We start from the raw sequence: 19538 nt of genomic DNA on the forward strand, positions 1-19538 counted from the left end.
GACACTAAAGACGTCGATACAAAGTCCATCTCACTACAGCGGTTCTAAAATAACTTTATGAATCGGCGACAATAGTTTTTGTGCGCAAAAAAACCCTAAATAACGACTTATATAGTGATGACGATTTCAAAACACGGCCTCATGAAGCTTCGAAGCGTTATGAATCAGTGAGTCGATTCAGTGGTTTGAATCGCCAAATTTCAGCAGTTTGGCGGTTTGACACGCGATCCGAATCATGAATCGACTCACTGATTCATAACGCTTCAAAAACAAAAACTATTCTCATCTTCATAAAGTTATTGTAGAGCCGCTGTAGTGAGATGGACTTTGTATCGACGTCTTTAGTGTCTTTTAAGGGTCTTGAGAGTGTAAAGTTGAGCCAATGGAGGCCTTTCAGAGCATCAGATTTACACTAAAATATCTTCATTTGTGTCTGAAGATGAACGGAGGTCTGACGGGTGTCCAACCACATGAGGGGAAGTAATTAATGACAGAATTTACATTTTTGGGTGAACTAACCCTTTAATGACAAAATTCAAAATGGCTGATGCCAAAAATGACCGACAATGGTCACAGGTCATGGTTGTCATAACACACACCAAGTTTGGTCAGAATACGCGAAAGCGTTGTGGAGATATAGCCTCACGTCCATTTTGGCAGGCACTTAGTCAAATTTGTTTGCGCGTTATTCGAGAATGGTTTGACGAATTGACTTGAATTCCATAACTTTTTGTCGGCATGTTTGATTTTCGTGAAAATCGGAGCAACGGACTAGGATTTTTTTGCGAATGTTATTTCTAGCCCTTATGGTTCAAAAGTTATTAGCACAAATGTGAGTGCAACTTTGGACAGGCGGTGGCGCTAGAGGGATTGAGTTAGAGACTCCAAATTTACTCTGGTGACAGTTCAGGCGGTCGTCTATCAGTGTGACAAATTTCATAACTTTCCCGCAAGTGATTCTTTGGGCTGCCATAGACTCCCAGAGTGGAAGAAGAAATGGAAGAATAATAATAATAGGAATGCTAACGATTATAAATGTGAAACTAGTGGTTCAAACCTTGAGGCAGTTGTATCCGATGATGGTTATGAAAGCGATGACGGTGTGCAGAATGGCCAGGAAGGACAGAGTGGGCTGCATGTATCCGGTACTCTCTTCCAGGAAATAATACACAGGACCTTCCTCATCATCATCATCATCACCTAGATCCTCAAATCCAGAGCCATCAAAGTCCTCCCCAGATCCTTCAAACAGCCCAGAGCCTTCAAACATGCCGGAGCCTTCCATCTCATCAGCGTTGGGAGGACTATCAGATACCTGGAGAAATAAAGAGAAGATCATTTTGGTTAAAAACTGCCATTTTGAATGAGCTAAAAATGGTCATGAATATGTGAAAACGTAAAGAAAAGGACAAATAAAGGAGGCCAGAAATCCAAATTATGACCTTGTAGAAGAGAAGAATGAAGTTCAAGGCGAAGGCGAGGAACAAAGCCAGGAAACGAATGTTGTAGAAGTTACGGGACAAACAGTTCTGTAGATGGAAGTGGAGATTAACAGCCAATCAAAAGTAACCAAAAGTCATCAATTGAAGATTAACCCTCATCCTTCCCTCGGGTCATTTTGACCCGAAACTCATTTTTAAGTGTTCATCTGAGTGGTCCAAGACTTTAGGACTTTAGTCACACTTGAACCACGAATACAAACAAAAAAATTGACTGGATTTGAGTAGTTTATGTGGTTGACATTTTAAAAAGTATCAAATCCTTCAGTCACGGGTCAATTTGACCCCATTAGGAATGAATGAAATGCTTCAGTACACATAGAAAAACCTACAAAATGCTCAACATTCAAACTAAAAATGCTAAAACTTACCAAAATAAAAAGATTTTATAATGTCTACATGTGTCTTTGAATGCATACTGAAGAGAAACTGCCTTTAGGACCCAGTGGAACAGCTAATCCGCCCCATAGAGAGCTATAAGGCCATCAAGAGTCATGAAATATCATCTTATATTATTATTTTTCAACAAGAGGTCGGCAGAGACACCCAATGTGAGATATTATGAGCTGAATTTACAGGGTTATGCATGAAATGTTGAGTTATTTTGAAATTAATTTGAAATAAATGATTATTTATTGATCAAATCTAGTAATTTAAAGGTAAATAAAATAAAAAATCTCCCCCAAAATTGCATTCAAAATAGAAAAAATAATATCAAAATGAAATGAAATAAGCTTTCTGGACTTAAAAAAAAAAGATTTGTGTTTTTTTGAGCTGTGAGGGAAGGATGAGGTTCTAAAGTAAATAAAATGCTTTGTCCTACCATGAATTTATTTCTTTGAACATCCAGCTCGTTCCAGAGCTCAAATCCCGCCCCTCTGGCTGATTTCTTCTCCTTCTTCGCTTTGGTGGCTCTCTCAGGTTTGGGTTCTTCTGGTGTGGCTTCAGGCTGGACCTCTGCTTCTTTCTCTGCCTTCTCTCTATTCTCAGTGCTGTTGTAAATGGAAGATGGTCATTGAAATGCCTCATACATCTACAATACCACAGAGAATCGAACACAAACACTACAATAGCCAAGGAAATGATCCAATTCCAATTATCAATCATGTTTTGCTAATGTCTACACAATTTTTTCCATTTAACTTTAGCGTATAAATTCTATGTTGATACTTTAAAAGTTGCGAAAGCTAGTTTGGAAACACTTTTTGTCCAGAAAAAGGGCTTTAACGCAAATAAATGTGGTGTCCCGTGACAGAATTAGCCTACACAGCGTCCGCATTTGTGCTGTTGCTCCTGTTAAAGCACTGTTTCTCTTTAAGGAGAAGGGGTAGTTCACCCAAAAATGAAAAATCTGTCATTAGTTCCTCACCCTCATGCCGGTCCAAACCCGTAAGACCTTCGTTCATCTTCAGAACACAAATGAAGGGGTCAGAAAGCTCTCGGATTTCATCAAAAATATCCTGATTTGTGTTCCGAAGATGAACGAAGGTCTTACAGGTTTGGATGACATGAGGGTGAGGAACTAATGACAGAATTTACATTTTTGGGTGAACTAACCCTTTAAATCTATTACGCTTTATGCATGCGTTTGAGCGCTCATTAGGCTATGCATTATATATAGGCAATTAAAGGCTCATTGTTATGATTTATGAAGGGTTGCCACCCGTCCCGTGAAATACGGAATCGTCCCATATTTACAAGGAAAATGACGCGTCCCGTATCAAACCAATACGGAACGCGATGAAACATCATGAGGGAGAGTAAATGATGACAATTTAAATTTTTGGGTGAACTGTCCCTTTAAAGTGCACCAAATAGGCTACTAAAGAGTTATTTAGAAATAAACAAAATAATCAAATGTAAAATAATACCAAATAAGTTAATTTTTTCTTATGGTTTTTTGTTGAGCTGTCAAGTTGTCATTGCTGAAATAATCAGTTCATTATTTATTCTTTATTTGTGTAATTGATGAATTTCGTGGTCGTGAATGGGTGTCCCTCATCAGGGTTCCCGCTCTTTTTCAGCAACCATTTTCCAGTACCTTTCCAGGACATTTTCAATTTTTACTACGGCGGGAATAAAAGACAAGGATCATGCCAAATATTGCTTTCTAAGTCTTTAAAAGCCGTACAGTTTATTGCCATTACTTAACAATCCAGCATTTTTCAATATGAGCTCTTAATCATACATTATGACTATGGAAGCTTGCTTACACCACAGAATAGAAAGAAAAGGTAATTGTGACTTTTTATCTCGCTATTCTGACTCTCGCAATTGCGAGTTTACATATTTGTGATACAAACGCGAAAATTGTCGCAATTCTTTGATTCCTCAGAATTGGACTTTATAACTTGCAATTGCAGTTTAGATCTCACAATTCTGAGAAAAGAAGTCAGAATGGCAAGATATAAACTCGCAACTGCGCAAAAAAGTCAATTGTGAAGAAAAGGTCAGAATTTCTCACTTTATAACACACAAATGTGACTTTATATCAACATTATGTGATTAGGTAGCAGTTTACGAGTTAACATTCACTGCATACATTTGAGCAGTTATAGCATTAGCTAACGGCTGCAAGTGGCAACACAAGACTAAACATCATTTTTCAAAATACTACTCACACGCATCAAACTCAGCATTCCTGAACATGTGCTTTCTGCAACTAGCGCTAATTGTTTGGGCCAGCGATAAACTCTTTATACTCGGCTAAAGAAATAACTTTAAAAAAAATAAAAAATTTCACAGACAACAACAAGACTTTCCAGGAATTTGTCATCAATTTTCCAGGTTTTCCAGGACGAGTGGGAACCCTGCTTATTTTGCCACACTGAAAGTGGCAACCCTAGATTTATGACTTATTAATATAAACGCGTGGTTAGTCGCTTAAATGAACGACCACTAGTCTACTAGAAAAATCTTTAGTTGAGGGCAGCCCTACAAATTTTGCAACTTTTTTGTCGCATATTCAGTTTGTCGATAACAAAACTGTGGAGTTTGTAGAGTCACTCACTCGGCTTTCTCCGGTTCAGGAGGAGGTTCCTCGATAGCTGGAGGTTGATCCGGTCCTGCTTCTTCTGGTTGCTGCAGCAAAAATAAACAATGTCACACATCAACGTCACCAACGTCACACATCTTCACAGTGAAGAAACACAAGCCAAATGTGCCCCTGGAGCTCAAAACCAGTCGTGCGTCTCACGAGTATATCTGTGGCAATAGCCAACAATACATTGTATGGGTCAAAATTATACATTTTTATTTTTATGCCAAAACTCATTAGGATATTAAAGGGATAGTTCACCCAAAAACAAAATGTTTATGTGTATCTGCTCACCCCCTGGGCTTTGTTTCTTCAGTCGAACACAAATGCAGATGTTTAACAGTGTGATAGTCTATAATGATGTCAATGGGGATATTTTAGAGTATGAGAGCAATGAGAGTAAAAACACACACACATACGAATCCTCATTAAACCTGCAGCTCGTGGGACACACACTGATGTCTGAAGACACCAAACCATCGGATTCTGCCAGAAACCCAACAATATTTATGTTATTTTTTTACCTCTTATCAGACGAATGTCATCTAGTATTCCCAGCGCCATAACTTCCGGTGAATAAGGTCAAAATACTGGCGTGATCATAGATATATATACGTAGATGCCTCATTCGACCGATCCGCGCAGGCACTAATGAGGAATCTATGTATATATCTATGATCGCGCCGGTATTTTGACCTTATTCGCCGGAAGTGATGGCGCGGCTGATGCAGAGCCATAGAAAAAAATGAAATATATTTTTAAATATGGATATTTTTCTTACACAAACGCATCGATTCGCTTCAGAAGGCCTTTATTAACACCCCAGAGCCGCGTGGAGCAGTTATATGACGGACAGATGCATTTTTATGGACTTCAAAAACAGAGCAAATATTACTGCTATTATAAAGCTTGGATTAGCAGAACATTTTTAATATAACTCCTGAAAGAAGAATATCATACACACCTTAAATGACTTGAGGGTGAGTAAATTATGGGCTAATTTTTTTTTTGGGTGAACTATCCCTTTAAGATCATGTTCCATGAAGATATTTTATAAATGTCCTACCGTAAATATATCATAAATGTATTATTCTTAGTAATATGCATTGCTAAAGACTTAAAGGGTTAGTTCACCCAAAAATGAAAATTCTGTCATTAATTACTCACCCTCATGTGGTTGGACACCCGTCAGACCTCCGTTCATCTTCAGACACAAATGAAGATATTTTAGTGTAAATCTGATGTCTCTGAAAGGCCTCCATTGGCTCAATGCACTTTACACTCTCAAGACCCTTAAAAGACACTAAAGACGTCGTTACAAAGTCCATCTCACTACAGCAGCTCTACAATAACTTTATGAATCTGCGATAATAGTTTTTGTGCGCAAAAAAAACCTAAATAATGACTTATATAGTGATGACGATTTCAAAACACGGCCTCATGAAGCTTCGGAGCGTTATGAATCAGTGAGTCGATTCATGATTCGGATTGCGTGTCAAACTGCTGAAATTTGGCGATTCAAACCGCTGAATCGACTCACTGATTCATAACGCTTCGAAGCTTCATCAATGGAGGCCTTTCAGAGCCATCAGATTTCAACTAAAATATATTAATTTCTGTTCCGAAGATGAACGGAGGTCTGACGGGTGGCGAACGACATGAGGGTAAGTAATTAATGACAGAATTTTCATTTTTGGGTGAACTAACCCTTTAATTTGGACAACTTTAAAGCAGTTTTTTTTTTGCACCCTCAGATTACAAATTTTCAAATATTGTCCTAACAAACCACACATCAATAGAAAGCTTATTTATCCAGCTTTGATGCTGTATACATCTCAATAATAAAAAAAAATTGACCTTATGACTGGTTTTGTGGTCCAGGGTCACAAACGAACACCCACATACCATTTTCCTCTTCAATAATGGAGTGCCCTCTGGAGTCGGCGGCTCCACAGGGGTCGTGTCGCCCATATCTCCAAGTCCACCCGGTGTGTCAATTCCAGGAATCTTGCCACCCTCTTTCTCCTGGTTGTCCTCATCCTCTTCCTCGCCCCCTCCAGCTTCCATCGAGTCCGTTATTCCTCCGGTCTCCTGCTCCTCTCCGCCCCTCGGTTCTCCAGGAAGGTCTCCGTGCACCTCATCCTGCGTGGGATCCGGCATGCTGGCCAATAGCTCTGTCACAGTGATGTTCTTCGCCCCTTCGACTAAACCGCCTCCGAAAAGTGTGTGCCAGATGAGCAGGAAGAAACCTTTACACACACTGTAAATGAAATGGAGGATGCCCATGAGGATTGTCCACAGGAAGGTAACAAGTCCAACCACGATTTCCTTGATGGTCATCTTTCGGAGCTTTCGGTACTTTCTGCGAATATTCCTAAAGGTGAACATGCTTAGGAAGTTCATGACGCTTTGGATGAAGTCGGCGAATGCTGAGCTTGATTCTGGTTGGCCGTCCTCACCACCGCCCTCTTCATCACCTCCTCCTTCCGGTGCCTCCTCCTCATCCTCTTCTCGCTCCTCCTCATCCTGCTCTGAAATCTGCGAGGCGATATTCATCTCGAAGATGGTGTCCTCGCAGAAGTTGACGAAAAGCTCCATCTTCTCCGATTCGCCACCCTCATTGACCACGTCGAATATGAACTGGCGCTTGGACTCTTTGACCTGGGGCATCTCCCACTGCTTCCGGTTCACCTCACTGATCTCGAAGTAGATCCTCTCGATCTTCCTGCTGGCGCCCATGATCTCAATGCGACCCAAGAACGGCCGGAAATAGTTCAGGACGCTCTCGGCTTGCTCGAGGAAGTTCTGCAGCCTGGTATCATGAGGAACATGCTCAGAGAGGTTGGTCAGAAGCACGGCTATGTTAAATCCGATATCCTTCGCTGGCTCTTGGAAGCGATTGGCAAACTCCTCGTAATGGATCATCTCGTTCTCATCTGCCTCAGAGCAGGACAGCAGGAACTGGATCTCCGAAGGCGTGTATTGTTTCTGGCTGTCCATGGCTTTCTGGAAGTCCTTCTTGGATATCAAACCTCTGGGGTCCGTCACGTAGTCGCGAAATGCATCAGATGCAACGATGTCCTTCAGCTTCAGGAACATGTCGAAGAACTTAAGGATCATTTCTACATTACTGGAGGACTCCACCAGCATGTCCACCATTTGCCGAGCAATGGTGCCATTTACAACATTACCTGTCAAATACAGAGCCATACAGTGTAATCAGGTCTAGACTGAATAGAGACAGAGCGACACGCGTCATAATCTGAAGGCCACGCCCACCAGGGGGGAAAACAATCCAACGCTCTCCATTGACTTTGCATTGCGTGAGGCTGCCTCATTGTCATTTCTGACTTATAACAAAAAACAGAACAATGTCTAAAAGCTGATATGTGACAAAGTGTACAGCAAACAAGCTAAACAAAACCCACAACCAAAAACCCAGACGTTTTTATAAGCTGTTGACCCAAAAAACGAGCGTTTAAAGACAAAAAAGTGGATTCAGGCCATTGAGACAGAGCGCGACACGTTATATTACACTGAGAAGTACACACACTAGAGCGGAACATAATCAGCGACAGGAAATATCATATATAAAACGGACATTTGGATATTTGACTTGAACAGTGACAACATATTTACTGCACACATAGACACACTGAGTGTCAGGATCCCAAAATTTACCCATTATTCAGCTGAAGCGTCACGTTTTACTGCCTTTATCCACTTTTGTCTCCTTAAACTCTAGTTTTTTTGGGTCGACAGCTTATAAAAACTTATTTCTGTGTTTTTTAGCTTGTTTGCTGTACACTTTGTCACATATCAGCTTTTAGACATTGTTCTGTTTTTTGTTATAAGTCCGAAATGACAAGGATGCAGCCTCATGCAATGCTAAGTCAATGGAGAGCGTTGGATTGTTTTCCCCCCCGGTGTGGGCGTGGCCTAAATACACTCTGTCTCTATAACTGATGAACATAAAAGCAAAGATTGTCTTCATACCCTCCAACAAAGACAATAGCATGACCACCATATCTTTCTGAAGGTCCAACAATTCCTTCAGAAGACCAATCTGACTGGAATCCTACAAAACAGAATCACATATAATACATGCTGATATCTTAACTATGACAAATATATAATCTAAATGAGCATATTTGATTAAAATGTAACATTTGCGTTTTAAAGGGGTCTTGAGTTTTTGACACATTAGAGATCATCATATAAGAACTGTTCGTCCAGAGATGGACTCGTTGTGAATGAGCCTATAATAGATGGTGAAAGAGCGCCTCTGCAGAAGAAGATCAACGCCCACTTCATCATCACAGCTTTGGCCCCGCCCACTGGAGTGTTAGTGAGATGACGAGGAGAGACGAACTGACTAAAAATAACATGACCTTCCAAAGGATCCTAATGCTAGGAATGAGCTGATTTATTCTCAACAATGTGAACGTCTCAGTTGAGCATTATTTATTTGTGTTCGCTACATTTCACTGTGGATTCTTTGGGAAATCAGTCGCAGTTTCGCCGCAGACTTTTACCATATGGACTCGACAGTAACGCCACAACATGTGAGTAACCGTGTTCATTCTAATGCCTGATCTGAGACCTGTGATTTCTGATATGTAATGATTCATGTAGTCATGTGTGTCAGTAAATCAAACCAGTGACTAAACGCTCAACTTCACATCGTTTCTCTTAGTAGATGAAAATAATCTGTTATTTAAACTGTGATTGAATTATATATAGAAAGTCATCAAAGAGCACTCCCTTTACAATCTGAATATAATGCTATAATCATCACTTTTCACCATTAGCCCTCAAGCCACCCTCGCATAACAGCCCTTAATCCCGCCCTCGTGGACACATTTAGGCACGAAGGTCACGAGTGTGATTCCAAATTTTTGAATCAAATTTTTTATTACACCATCTTTGATAAAATTAATTCTACCAATTAATGAATTTATTTACCTCTAAAAGTACCATATTTTTGTAAAATATGCTTATATATATAATGATTCATGTAGTCACATGTAATACTAGCTATTTCATATGAAAAGATGTCAGTCAATCACAGCAGTGGGCGTTTACACTGAAGTCTCACAGCGGCCAATCAGAGCAGTGGGTGTTTACACTGAAGTCTCACAGCGGCCAATCAGAGCAGTGGGTGTTTACACTGAAGTCTCACAGTGGCCAATCACAGCAAGTGGGTGTTTACACTGAAGTCTCACAGCTGTCAATCAGAGCAGTGGGTGTTTACACTGAAGTCTCACAGCTGTCAATCAGAGCAGTGGGTGTTTACACTGAAGTCTCACAGCTGTCAATCAGAGCAGTGGGTGTTTACACTGAAGTCTCACAGCTGTCAATCAGAGCAGTGGGTGTTTACACTGAAGTCTCACAGCGGCCAATCACAGCAGTGGGCGTTTACACTGAAGTCTCACAGTGGCCAATCACAGCAAGTGGGCGTTTACACTGAAGTCTCACAGCTGTCAATCAGAGCAGTGGGCGTTTACACTGAAGTCTCACAGCTGTCAATCAGAGCAGTGGGCGTTTACACTGAAGTCTCACAGCTGTCAATCAGAGCAGTGGGCGTTTACACTGAAGTCTCACAGCTGTCAATCAGAGCAGTGGGCGTTTACACTGAAGTCTCACAGCGGCCAATCACAGCAATGGGCGTTTACACTGAAGTCTCACAGTGGCCAATCACAGCAGTGGGTGTTTACACTGAAGTCTCACAGTGGCCAATCACAGCAGTGGGCGTTTACACTGAAGTCTCACAGCAGACACGCCCCTTCAAACAGTGTTTAAATCAGAAACTAAAATCAGTGTAGGAAAAATGCCTTGAATTTCAAAATGTAAAAATCATAGTAACATTATAAGTGCAAAACAGGAAACATTATAAAACAATGCAGTTCATGACCCCTTTAAATACACAATAAAAAAATATAGTTGTAATGTCTTCATTATTTGTGAGGGTTTAAGAGTATGGGCAAAAAATTAGTATCTTTATACAATACTTTACCTGATCCGATTGGCCGAGGATAATAATGTAAAACGCTGGAACATTTAATAGCAGGTTATTGCATGCAGCAACAATATCAGGGGTTAAATATTAGAAACAGAAACACTCTATACATACAAGAGATCATGAAATCATAAAAACAAAAATCAATCAGCAGACTAGAGGTAGAATTATAAGAAAGGGAAAAACACTTTTAAAACTCATATAAAGCTGAAAACACATGTTAACTGCCTTCCATACATTTTCTCAGGCTGTTTGACCCACTGGAGATTTTCATCATTAGATTTTGGGTCTAAAATGTTAAATACTTCGCCTTAAATATACTTATATTTAAATACTTCCAAAATGATATTCTTTTGTTCAAACAACCTGGATGTGGGGATTTAGAACATGAAGGGGAAAACTCAAATTCAATCACTTTAATAGATAAATAGAGTGATACATACTCTTCCCTGCATACGGCGTATGAAAAACAGTTTAATTCATCAGTAAAGCATTGAGAGCAGAAACAGTATTACATTCCAACACACGTGTTGTTTAAACTCTAAAAGGAATGTAACATGTTCTTAACATTAGCATGTAATATAATCATTAAGAACAGTTCAACATGAGCAACTACTAGTTTAATTTCCATGCATTTTCTAAAATAAAAGGTGCTAATAAATATTAAATATATTTGCTACTGGTGAAATTGTGTATATCCACTGACAAGACAGGGAAACTGTGCACTGTGGTTTTACAAGATGCTGAGATACTGTACAAAAACTGCTCATATATCAGACTTCATGTACACAGGGTTTCTGCAGGCTTTATTTAAGGCCAATTAAAGAAACTTTAAGGAATAAATTGAAGTGTAAATGTAAGTGAGTTGTATTAGTGACACTTCAAAGTCTGAAAATACAATTTCCAGCAGATATCCATAATTCATTTGATTAAAAAATGATAATGATAAATCTTGTGAAAGTGATTCTATGATTAAAACAAGAGCAAATATCTGCCAATGTGTTCATAAAAATCAACTTCATTCATTTTCATCCCCAATGACAGATATCTGTTCTTGTTTTAAGCATAAACTCACTTCATTTTGTTCAATTTCTCAGAAAACAAGACTTAATTTCTTCTTTTCTCATGTCAGTAAATGTCTCTTGATTTAAGTGCTTAGATATTTGTGCTGGAAATTTTTAATGCATGCTTTAACATTAATTTTTATGAACCATTGTCTTATTAAGTGAAGCTTCAGAGAACATTATGTTCTGCTTGGTTTGATGCATCATTAAAGGGTTAATTCACCCAAAAATTTAAATTCTGTCATTAATTCCTCACCCTCATGTGGTTGGACACCCGTCAGACCTCCGTTCATCTTCAGACACAAATGAAGATATTTTAGTGTAAATCTGATGCTCTGAAAGGCCTCCATTGGCTCAATGCACTTTACACTCTCAAGACCCTTAAAAGACACTAAAGACGTCGATACAAAGTCCATCTCACTACAGCGGCTCTACAATAACTTTATGAAGCGACAAGAATAGTTTTTGTGCGCAAAAAAATCCTAAATAACGACTTATATAGAGATGACCGATTTCAAAACCCGGCATCATAAGGCTTCGAAGCGTTATGAATCAGTGAGTCGATTCAGCGGTTCAGAGCGTTATGAATCAGTGAGTCGATTCAGCGGTTCAGAGCGTTATGAATCAGTGAGTCGATTCAGCGGTTTGGAGAGTTATGAATCAGTGAGTCGATTCAGCGGTTTGGAGCGTTATGAATCAGTGAGTCGATTCAGCGGTTCAGAGCGTTATGAATCAGTGAGTCGATTCAGCGGTTTGGAGAGTTATGAATCAGTGAGTCGATTCAGCGGTTCAGAGCGTTATGAATCAGTGAGTCGATTCAGCGGTTCAGAGCGTTATGAATCCGTAAGTCGAATCATGATTCGGATCGCGTGTCAAACCGCCAAACTGCTGAAATTTGGCGATCCAAACCGCTGAATCGACTCACTGATTCATAACGCTCTGAACCGCTGAATCGACTCACTGATTCATAACACTTCGAAGCTTCATGAGGCCGTGTTTTGAAATCGTCATCACTATGTAAGTCGTTATTTAGGGTTTTTTTGCGCACAAAAACTATTGTCGCCGATTCATAAAGTTATTGTAGAGTCACTGTAGTGAGATGGACTTTGTAACGACGTCTTTAGTGTCTTTTAAGGGTCTTGAGAGTGTAAAGTGCATTGAGCCAATGGAGGACTTTCAGAGCATCAGATTTACACTAAAATATTTTCATTTGTGTCTGAAGATGAACGGAGGTCTGACGGGTGTCCAACCACATGAGGGTCAGTCATTAATGACAGAATTTTCATTTTTGGGTGAACTAACCCTTTAAAATACATTTCAGAGAACATCAAGTTCTGCTTGGTTTTGCCGAAACTTGATAACAGGAAAAGGGGGTCTAGTTCAGAGAAACGATAAAAGAAGAAACTTCTGCCCGACAACAGGCAGATACAGAGTGTATTTATATTAAGGAATATGACTTGCTATGGTGATGTGTTTGACACGTGACTTTTGTAAACCTTCCGTGCACAAGCTGATGAAATAAAGAGGAAGTTGAGTTTGGCAGCTTGTGTGCGCGATATAAAGTTCTATAGGGCTATAAAGCTTTCAGACACAGAGGGAAGTTTGCCTTCGCTCTCTGAAAGCTCAGAGTGATGAACGCCTTTCCTGCGAGAAATAAACAATTGTTAAATCTTTCAATACTTCTCTGAATCCTAATTACTTTTAAGATAAAATAATTTCCACGACAAAACTCAAATCCTGAGGAAGAACATCATGCTATTAAATTTAGAGCCGTATGAAATCTGTTTAATGTATTTTTCTGTCTTTAATGGTTAAATGTGACTGACTCTCGTTCATATTTCATATCTGTAATGAAATCTGAGAGATTTCTGTCCTCCATTGAGAGTCTAAGCAACTTCAGAAAGTTCATAAAGAGATCCTAAAACTGATCCATACGGATGGAGCGGATTATTCCAGATGTTCTGAAGAGACTCGATGGCTTTATATGATGAAGGAAAGTCTGACAGGTTTGGGACGACAAATGATGATTTTTGGGTGAACTGGCCCTTTAAGTGTTCTGACCTACTTTTGATTTATTCATCAGACATTCCTCATTATACAGTCAATTATGTTTTTATGAATGAATTCTGCTATCATAGAAATCTGCTCCAATTTAAGACATTTTTAAGGCCTTAAATTGTGGAAGGTCATATTAAGACCTGCGGAAACCCTGTGTACATGAATGTTTACTTCAGCTAGAATGCATTCAGAGAGAATGAACACAAATGTGTACAGAAGAATAAAGGTTAGACGGGTTACCTGAGCCAGTTTCATCATCATATGGGCAAACACGTGCAGGAAGCCCACCACGGCATCCCACAGGCGACTGTGGGCCAGGGACTGCTGGTTTCCTGTGCAGGGACCCTAAACAGAAGGACAATCAGGCATAACATTATGACCGGTGAAGTGAATAACACTGATGATCTCTGTTAGTGGGTGGGATATATTAGGCAGCAAGTGGACATTTTGTCCTCAGAGTTGATGTGTTAAAAGCAGGAGAAATGGGCAAGCGTAAGGATTTGAGCGAGTTTGGGCCAGATTGTGACGGCTAGACGACTGGGTCAGAGCATCTCCAAAACTGCAGCTCTTGTGATGCTTTGGGCAATGTTCTGCTGGGAAACCTTCATCATGTGGATGTGACTTTGACCCGTCTCACCTACCTAAGCATTGTTGAGCCCATGTCCAGCCTCTCATGGAGACGGTTTTCCCTGTGTCTGTGGCTCTTTCAGCAGATAATGCGCCGCCACAAAGCACAAATGCTTCAGGAATGCTTTGAGGAGCACAACGAGTTTGAGTCCAAATTCCCCAGATCTCAATCCAATCGAGCATCTGTGGGATGAGCTGAACAAACAAGTCCGATCCATGATGGCCACACCTCGCAACTTACAGGACTTAAAGGATCTGCTGCTAACATCTTGGTGCCAGATACCACAGCACACCTTCTAGTGGAGTCCATGCCTTGTCGGGTTAGTGGGACCAACACAATATTAGGTCACAATGTTATGCCTGATCGGTGTATGATTTTAGGGGAAATTAATGCACTGAGAATCATAGCATTCTTCTAAGGAGAAAAATTCAACTGTGCAATCACAAAAGGGCTTGTGTAGATACACTTAGAGACAGAGCGTATTTAGGCCACGCCCACACCGGGGGGGGGGCAATCCAACGCTCTCCATTGACTTTGCATTGCGTGAAGCGCATCCTTGTCATTTCGGACTTGAACAGAACAATGTCTAAAAGCTGATATGTGACAAAGTGTACAGCAAACAAAATAAGTTTTTATAAGCTGTCGACCCAAAAAAACGAGAGTTTAAGAAGACAAAAGTGGATAAAGGCAGTAAAACGTGACGCTTCAGCTGAAGAATGGGGACATTTTGGGATCCTGACACTCAGTAGGTCTCAGTGTGTGTATGTGTGCAGTAAATATGTTGTCACTGTTAAGTCAAATATCCAAATGTCAGTTTTATATATGATATTTCCTGTCGCTGATTACGTTAACCTCTAGTGTGTGTAGTTCTCAGTGTAATAACGTGTCTCAATGGCCTGTATCCACTTTTTTGTCCTTAAATGCTCGTTTTTTGGGTCAATAGCTTATAAAAACGTCTGGGTTTTTGGTTGTGGGTTTTGCTTAGCTTCTTTGCTGTACACTTTGTCACATATCAGCTTTTAGACATTGTTCAGTTTTTTGTTATAAGTCCGAAATGACAAGGAGGCGCTTCACACAATGAAAAGTCAATGGAGAGCGTTCGATTGTTTCCCCCCCGGTGTGGGCGTGGCCTTCAGATTATGAAATAAATGAATACAGTAAATAAATGGAATAATGTAAATGATGAGAGAATAAACTGCACCTGGATATACTCGGTAAGGCTGTTGAACACCTGTTTGGCCACAGCCATAGCTTTAGAGAAGTTTCTCTTGCCTGGTTCATCTATGATGTCTTTTCCTGAGTAATACCAGTAGAAATCACTGATCGACTCCTGGAGAGGGAAAGGAAATGCACACAAAGTGTGCGGAAATCAGAATTTAACCCCTTAACTGCCACTCCTCTTTGAGAATAGACGTGAAAATGCACTATCCAAACTTAAAGGGCTGTAATTCAAGAATGCTTTGGAATATAGAGCTGTGTTTCGACTCAAAGACGCTGAGAGCACTTCCAAAAAGTTATGGAAGTTTAAATTTACTTTTTTAAATAAAATATATATTTGAAATTTTTACTATAAGATCAAAGCCATATATCACAAAGTTCCCATGATATTGTACCAAAAACACACATTCCATTGATGCATTCTCCTGATATTTCTGTCCAAATATCACTTTATCACACAATAATCACCAAATATGGCACCTTGAGACTCAGACCTTTCCGACGATATGCGTATTGTCAAGATTAGAAAGAGTTTTGATTATAAAGTAGTTAAAATACATGAATCCTGACACCGCCCACTAGGGGAGGAGCCCGCTAAAAGAATTTAAAGCACCGTTTCCATGGTAACGCAACATCCAGTGGTTTTCACAGGATGAATTTTGAGTTCATAAGATTTCAAATGATACCTAATTTATGATGATTACTAAAACATGTGATACGAAAAAATCATAATAATATAAAGAGCGTCAAACGGTGACAGTTAAAGGTGCAGTGTGTAGTACTTTTAGCACTTTGAGATTTTGTTTAATGTAAAGTGCGTTACAAATAAAATGTATTATTATTATTAGTAGTAGTAATTATGAGGATCTATTGACAGAAATGCAATATAATATACATAACTGGTGTATAAAGACTGTTATGTGTTTATTACCTTAGAATGAGCCATTTCTATCTACACTCTGCGGGTACAGTGAAGCCGCCATTTTGTGTCGTCATGTTTCTACGGTAGCCCTAAACGGACAAACTTCTCTACAGAGTGCTAGCTACTCTCTAATGTCTCCATCGATGACATCTGTGTCCTGTGTGGGCCACCGTAGCTTCTCTACTTGCTTCGAAAGGGAGGGGTGAGTGGCTGCAATTCACAACCTCACCACTAGATGCCGCTAAAAATCACACGCTGCACCTTTAACCCTTTAAAACCGCACGTATCATATTTGATACACGAGTTTCTAAGACATATATTGAATCAGTGAGAGCAATACTTTCTTTGAAAACCTATTGTATCTATTTTGGTACGTGTTTTCTGCCATCTTGTGGAATTTCACTGTACTGCAGGCAGTAGAGGGGTGTTTTTTTAGCTTTTCAAAATGGCGACTGCGATTGGATCAAGACAGACGCTTTCGGCAGGAAAATAAAGGCTAATTTCAAGTTGTTAAGGTAAAAAATAATATTGGATTGCGCCTGATATAATTAATTTAACACTTTCTGAATTGAAATAATGCATAATTACTTAATAATTGAATCGTTAAATTACAAGTAAATCGTGTTGGAAATTGTGTATCAAATTTGATACTGCAGGTATTAATGGTGCTACCACAATGCAAACACACACAATATTGGGATGATTCAATTAATGGTAATAATGACTGAAATGCCATATTAAAATATATATTGTGTTAAAAATGCACATATTAAATTTAAAACTGCAGGAATAAGGTTCTTTATCCCTGAATAGTAATAGATTTTTTGTATATAAGGTCTACACTGTTGTAAGCAAAACGTTCCCCAAAAGCCTGATGTATCAAATGTGATACAAAAAAATATATCAAACAATTTTTTTTTTTTTGATTTTGATTCAAGGCTTAATAAACATCTAATTTCCAAAAATATATAATTTTCTGCCATTTTTTTAATGTGTCAGGCTTTAAAGGGTTAAGGGGGTAAAGCCACATTTTCTCAGGGTTTTCCAGGGTAACATGACCTCACCTGCAGTCTGAGCAGGTAATCCACTGTGCAGATGATGACATTGATGGTGGTGGTGCTTCCTGTCTGCGTTCTCAGGTAATTCTGGAAGTCTAAAGTGGTGATGGTTAAACACACAATCTGTACTACAGACATTACATTTACAAAACCCTTGACTTGGCTCTACATCTTCACAGGTTTGGAACAATATGATGGTGTGTAAGTGACAGAATCGACTGTTTTTTATTTTTAAGAATGATTGTGAGGCACAAATCGCAGTACAAATGTGCAAAAGGACCCACCATTGTTGTGACCCTCACAGAGCAGCTGCAGAAAGCGGAAGAGGTCACAAGTGAACTCATCATCGGCCATCACCTTCTCACCTGTATGAAGGAAGGATATGTGGGAATACATCAGGTGAAGGTGAATGTGTGTGTGCTTTAGTGTAGGGGCAGTGTGGTTAGCACTGAGAGGAGGAAGACAGTGAGTGGAGGAAAGTGAGATTAACCCTCTGCTGCTCTTCGGCCATTTCTGACATTTGTTTGAAATTTAAAAAAATCACAGCTTCATCAGAATGATATGAAACTTGGTGACTTTTCTAGCATTAGGGATGTAAACACACAAAAGAAATTGAGGGCATGATTCGAGCATGCTAATTGGTGATAAAAAAAAAAAGTAGCGTTCATTGTCTTCGGTTATAAATGAGCGACCATAGGAAATGAATGGGAAAACTGCAAAAACACAATTCTCTGAATATTTGTGTGTACAATCTACAAATCGGCCACAATGCTGAAAAAAAGTACACAGCAGTGAAGGGGTGCACACACACACTTATACACACACACACACACACACACACACACACACACACACACACACACACACACACACACACACACACACACACACACACACACACACACACACACACACACACACACACACACACACACACACACACACACACACACACACACACACACACACACACACACACACCTATGAAAAACTGAACCTTTGAACCACATTTTGAATTTTTAAAAATCACAGCTTCATCAGAATGATATGAAACTTGGTGACTTTTCTAGCATTAGGGATGTAAACACACAAAAGAAATTGAGGGCATGATTCGAGCATGCTAATTGGTCGTTAAAAAAATCCTCCCACTTGTGCTCTTCGGTCAAAAATGACCACCATAGGAAATGAATGGGAAATCTGCAAAAACACAAATTCACAGAAAAAAATCTATATTTCTAACAACAACAAAAATATCTAAAACTTAATAATAAATAGTCTTTGAGATTTTTTAAATATATATTCAAATCCATCAAAAAAAAAAAAAATCATTAAATGTGTTTAAAAGAGAACGAGTGAATTCTCAAGCCTCTCCAGAGACCTCTAGTGGTCACACACATGGGTGCAGGATTTCTTAAATAATTCCAAAAGAGCGGCTAATCTGCCTTCAAAAAAAAATATTTTGAAGGCCTAGTCTCTATTTTAACCTGAAATATTGCAATAATAATAATGAAAAAAAAAATGTATTTATTTTTTAATTTTTTATAAAAATTTGCAAAAATAGACCGTAATTATTGCATAAATATTTAAAAATACCATCAAATCATCTCAAAATACAAAATTAAAAAGAAAAAATATTATTGAAGAAAAATAATTTGCATTGGTTTTACTGGGGTGGAGGAAGTTATATTTTTAGGAGTCCGGGACGACGACCAATGCAACCCCTAAACGCAGAGCAGCAGAGGGTTAATCATCCGCCTCAAATCTCTCGTGTTATGATGTTAGAGCAAACTGCAATATTTTTGACCCTTTCTGCAAGAGAGGCAGGAAATGTAGTTATTTTTGGGAGTGTTTCAATCCACTGCCCAGTTCAGTATTATGGAGACCAATGTGCCGGAAACATCCCAGAGAGGGAGTGCATTTACATCACTTTCCCACCGGAAAACACACGCCCTCAGTGGCAGAAGAGCTGCTGAAGGGAAAAAACACGGATGAAACAAACGTTTAAATTAGTGCTGTCAATCATTAAAAACATGAA

The 19538-nt window shown here is 39.3% G+C and overlaps 1 protein-coding gene across 1 annotated transcript in view; it reads right to left on the reverse strand.

Annotated features, from left to right (window-relative positions):
- The window catches only part of ryr1a (ryanodine receptor 1a (skeletal)), a 262797-nt gene that overhangs the window by 14643 nt on the left and 228616 nt on the right, over positions 1-19538 (reverse strand). The window contains exons 86-95 of the mRNA XM_079804711.1: positions 17788-17868; positions 17510-17598; positions 15507-15635; positions 13918-14022; positions 8533-8614; positions 6442-7727; positions 4510-4580; positions 2323-2491; positions 1443-1529; positions 1058-1315 (exon numbers count right to left, since the gene is read on the reverse strand). Of these exons, the coding sequence (XP_079660837.1) occupies positions 1058-1315; positions 1443-1529; positions 2323-2491; positions 4510-4580; positions 6442-7727; positions 8533-8614; positions 13918-14022; positions 15507-15635; positions 17510-17598; positions 17788-17868 (2357 nt within the window). The remainder of the gene's footprint in view (positions 1-1057; positions 1316-1442; positions 1530-2322; positions 2492-4509; positions 4581-6441; positions 7728-8532; positions 8615-13917; positions 14023-15506; positions 15636-17509; positions 17599-17787; positions 17869-19538) is intronic.

Source organism: Gobio gobio, assembly GCF_949357685.1.
Source record: "Gobio gobio genome assembly, chromosome: 22".
Taxonomy (NCBI): domain Eukaryota; kingdom Metazoa; phylum Chordata; class Actinopteri; order Cypriniformes; family Gobionidae; genus Gobio; species Gobio gobio.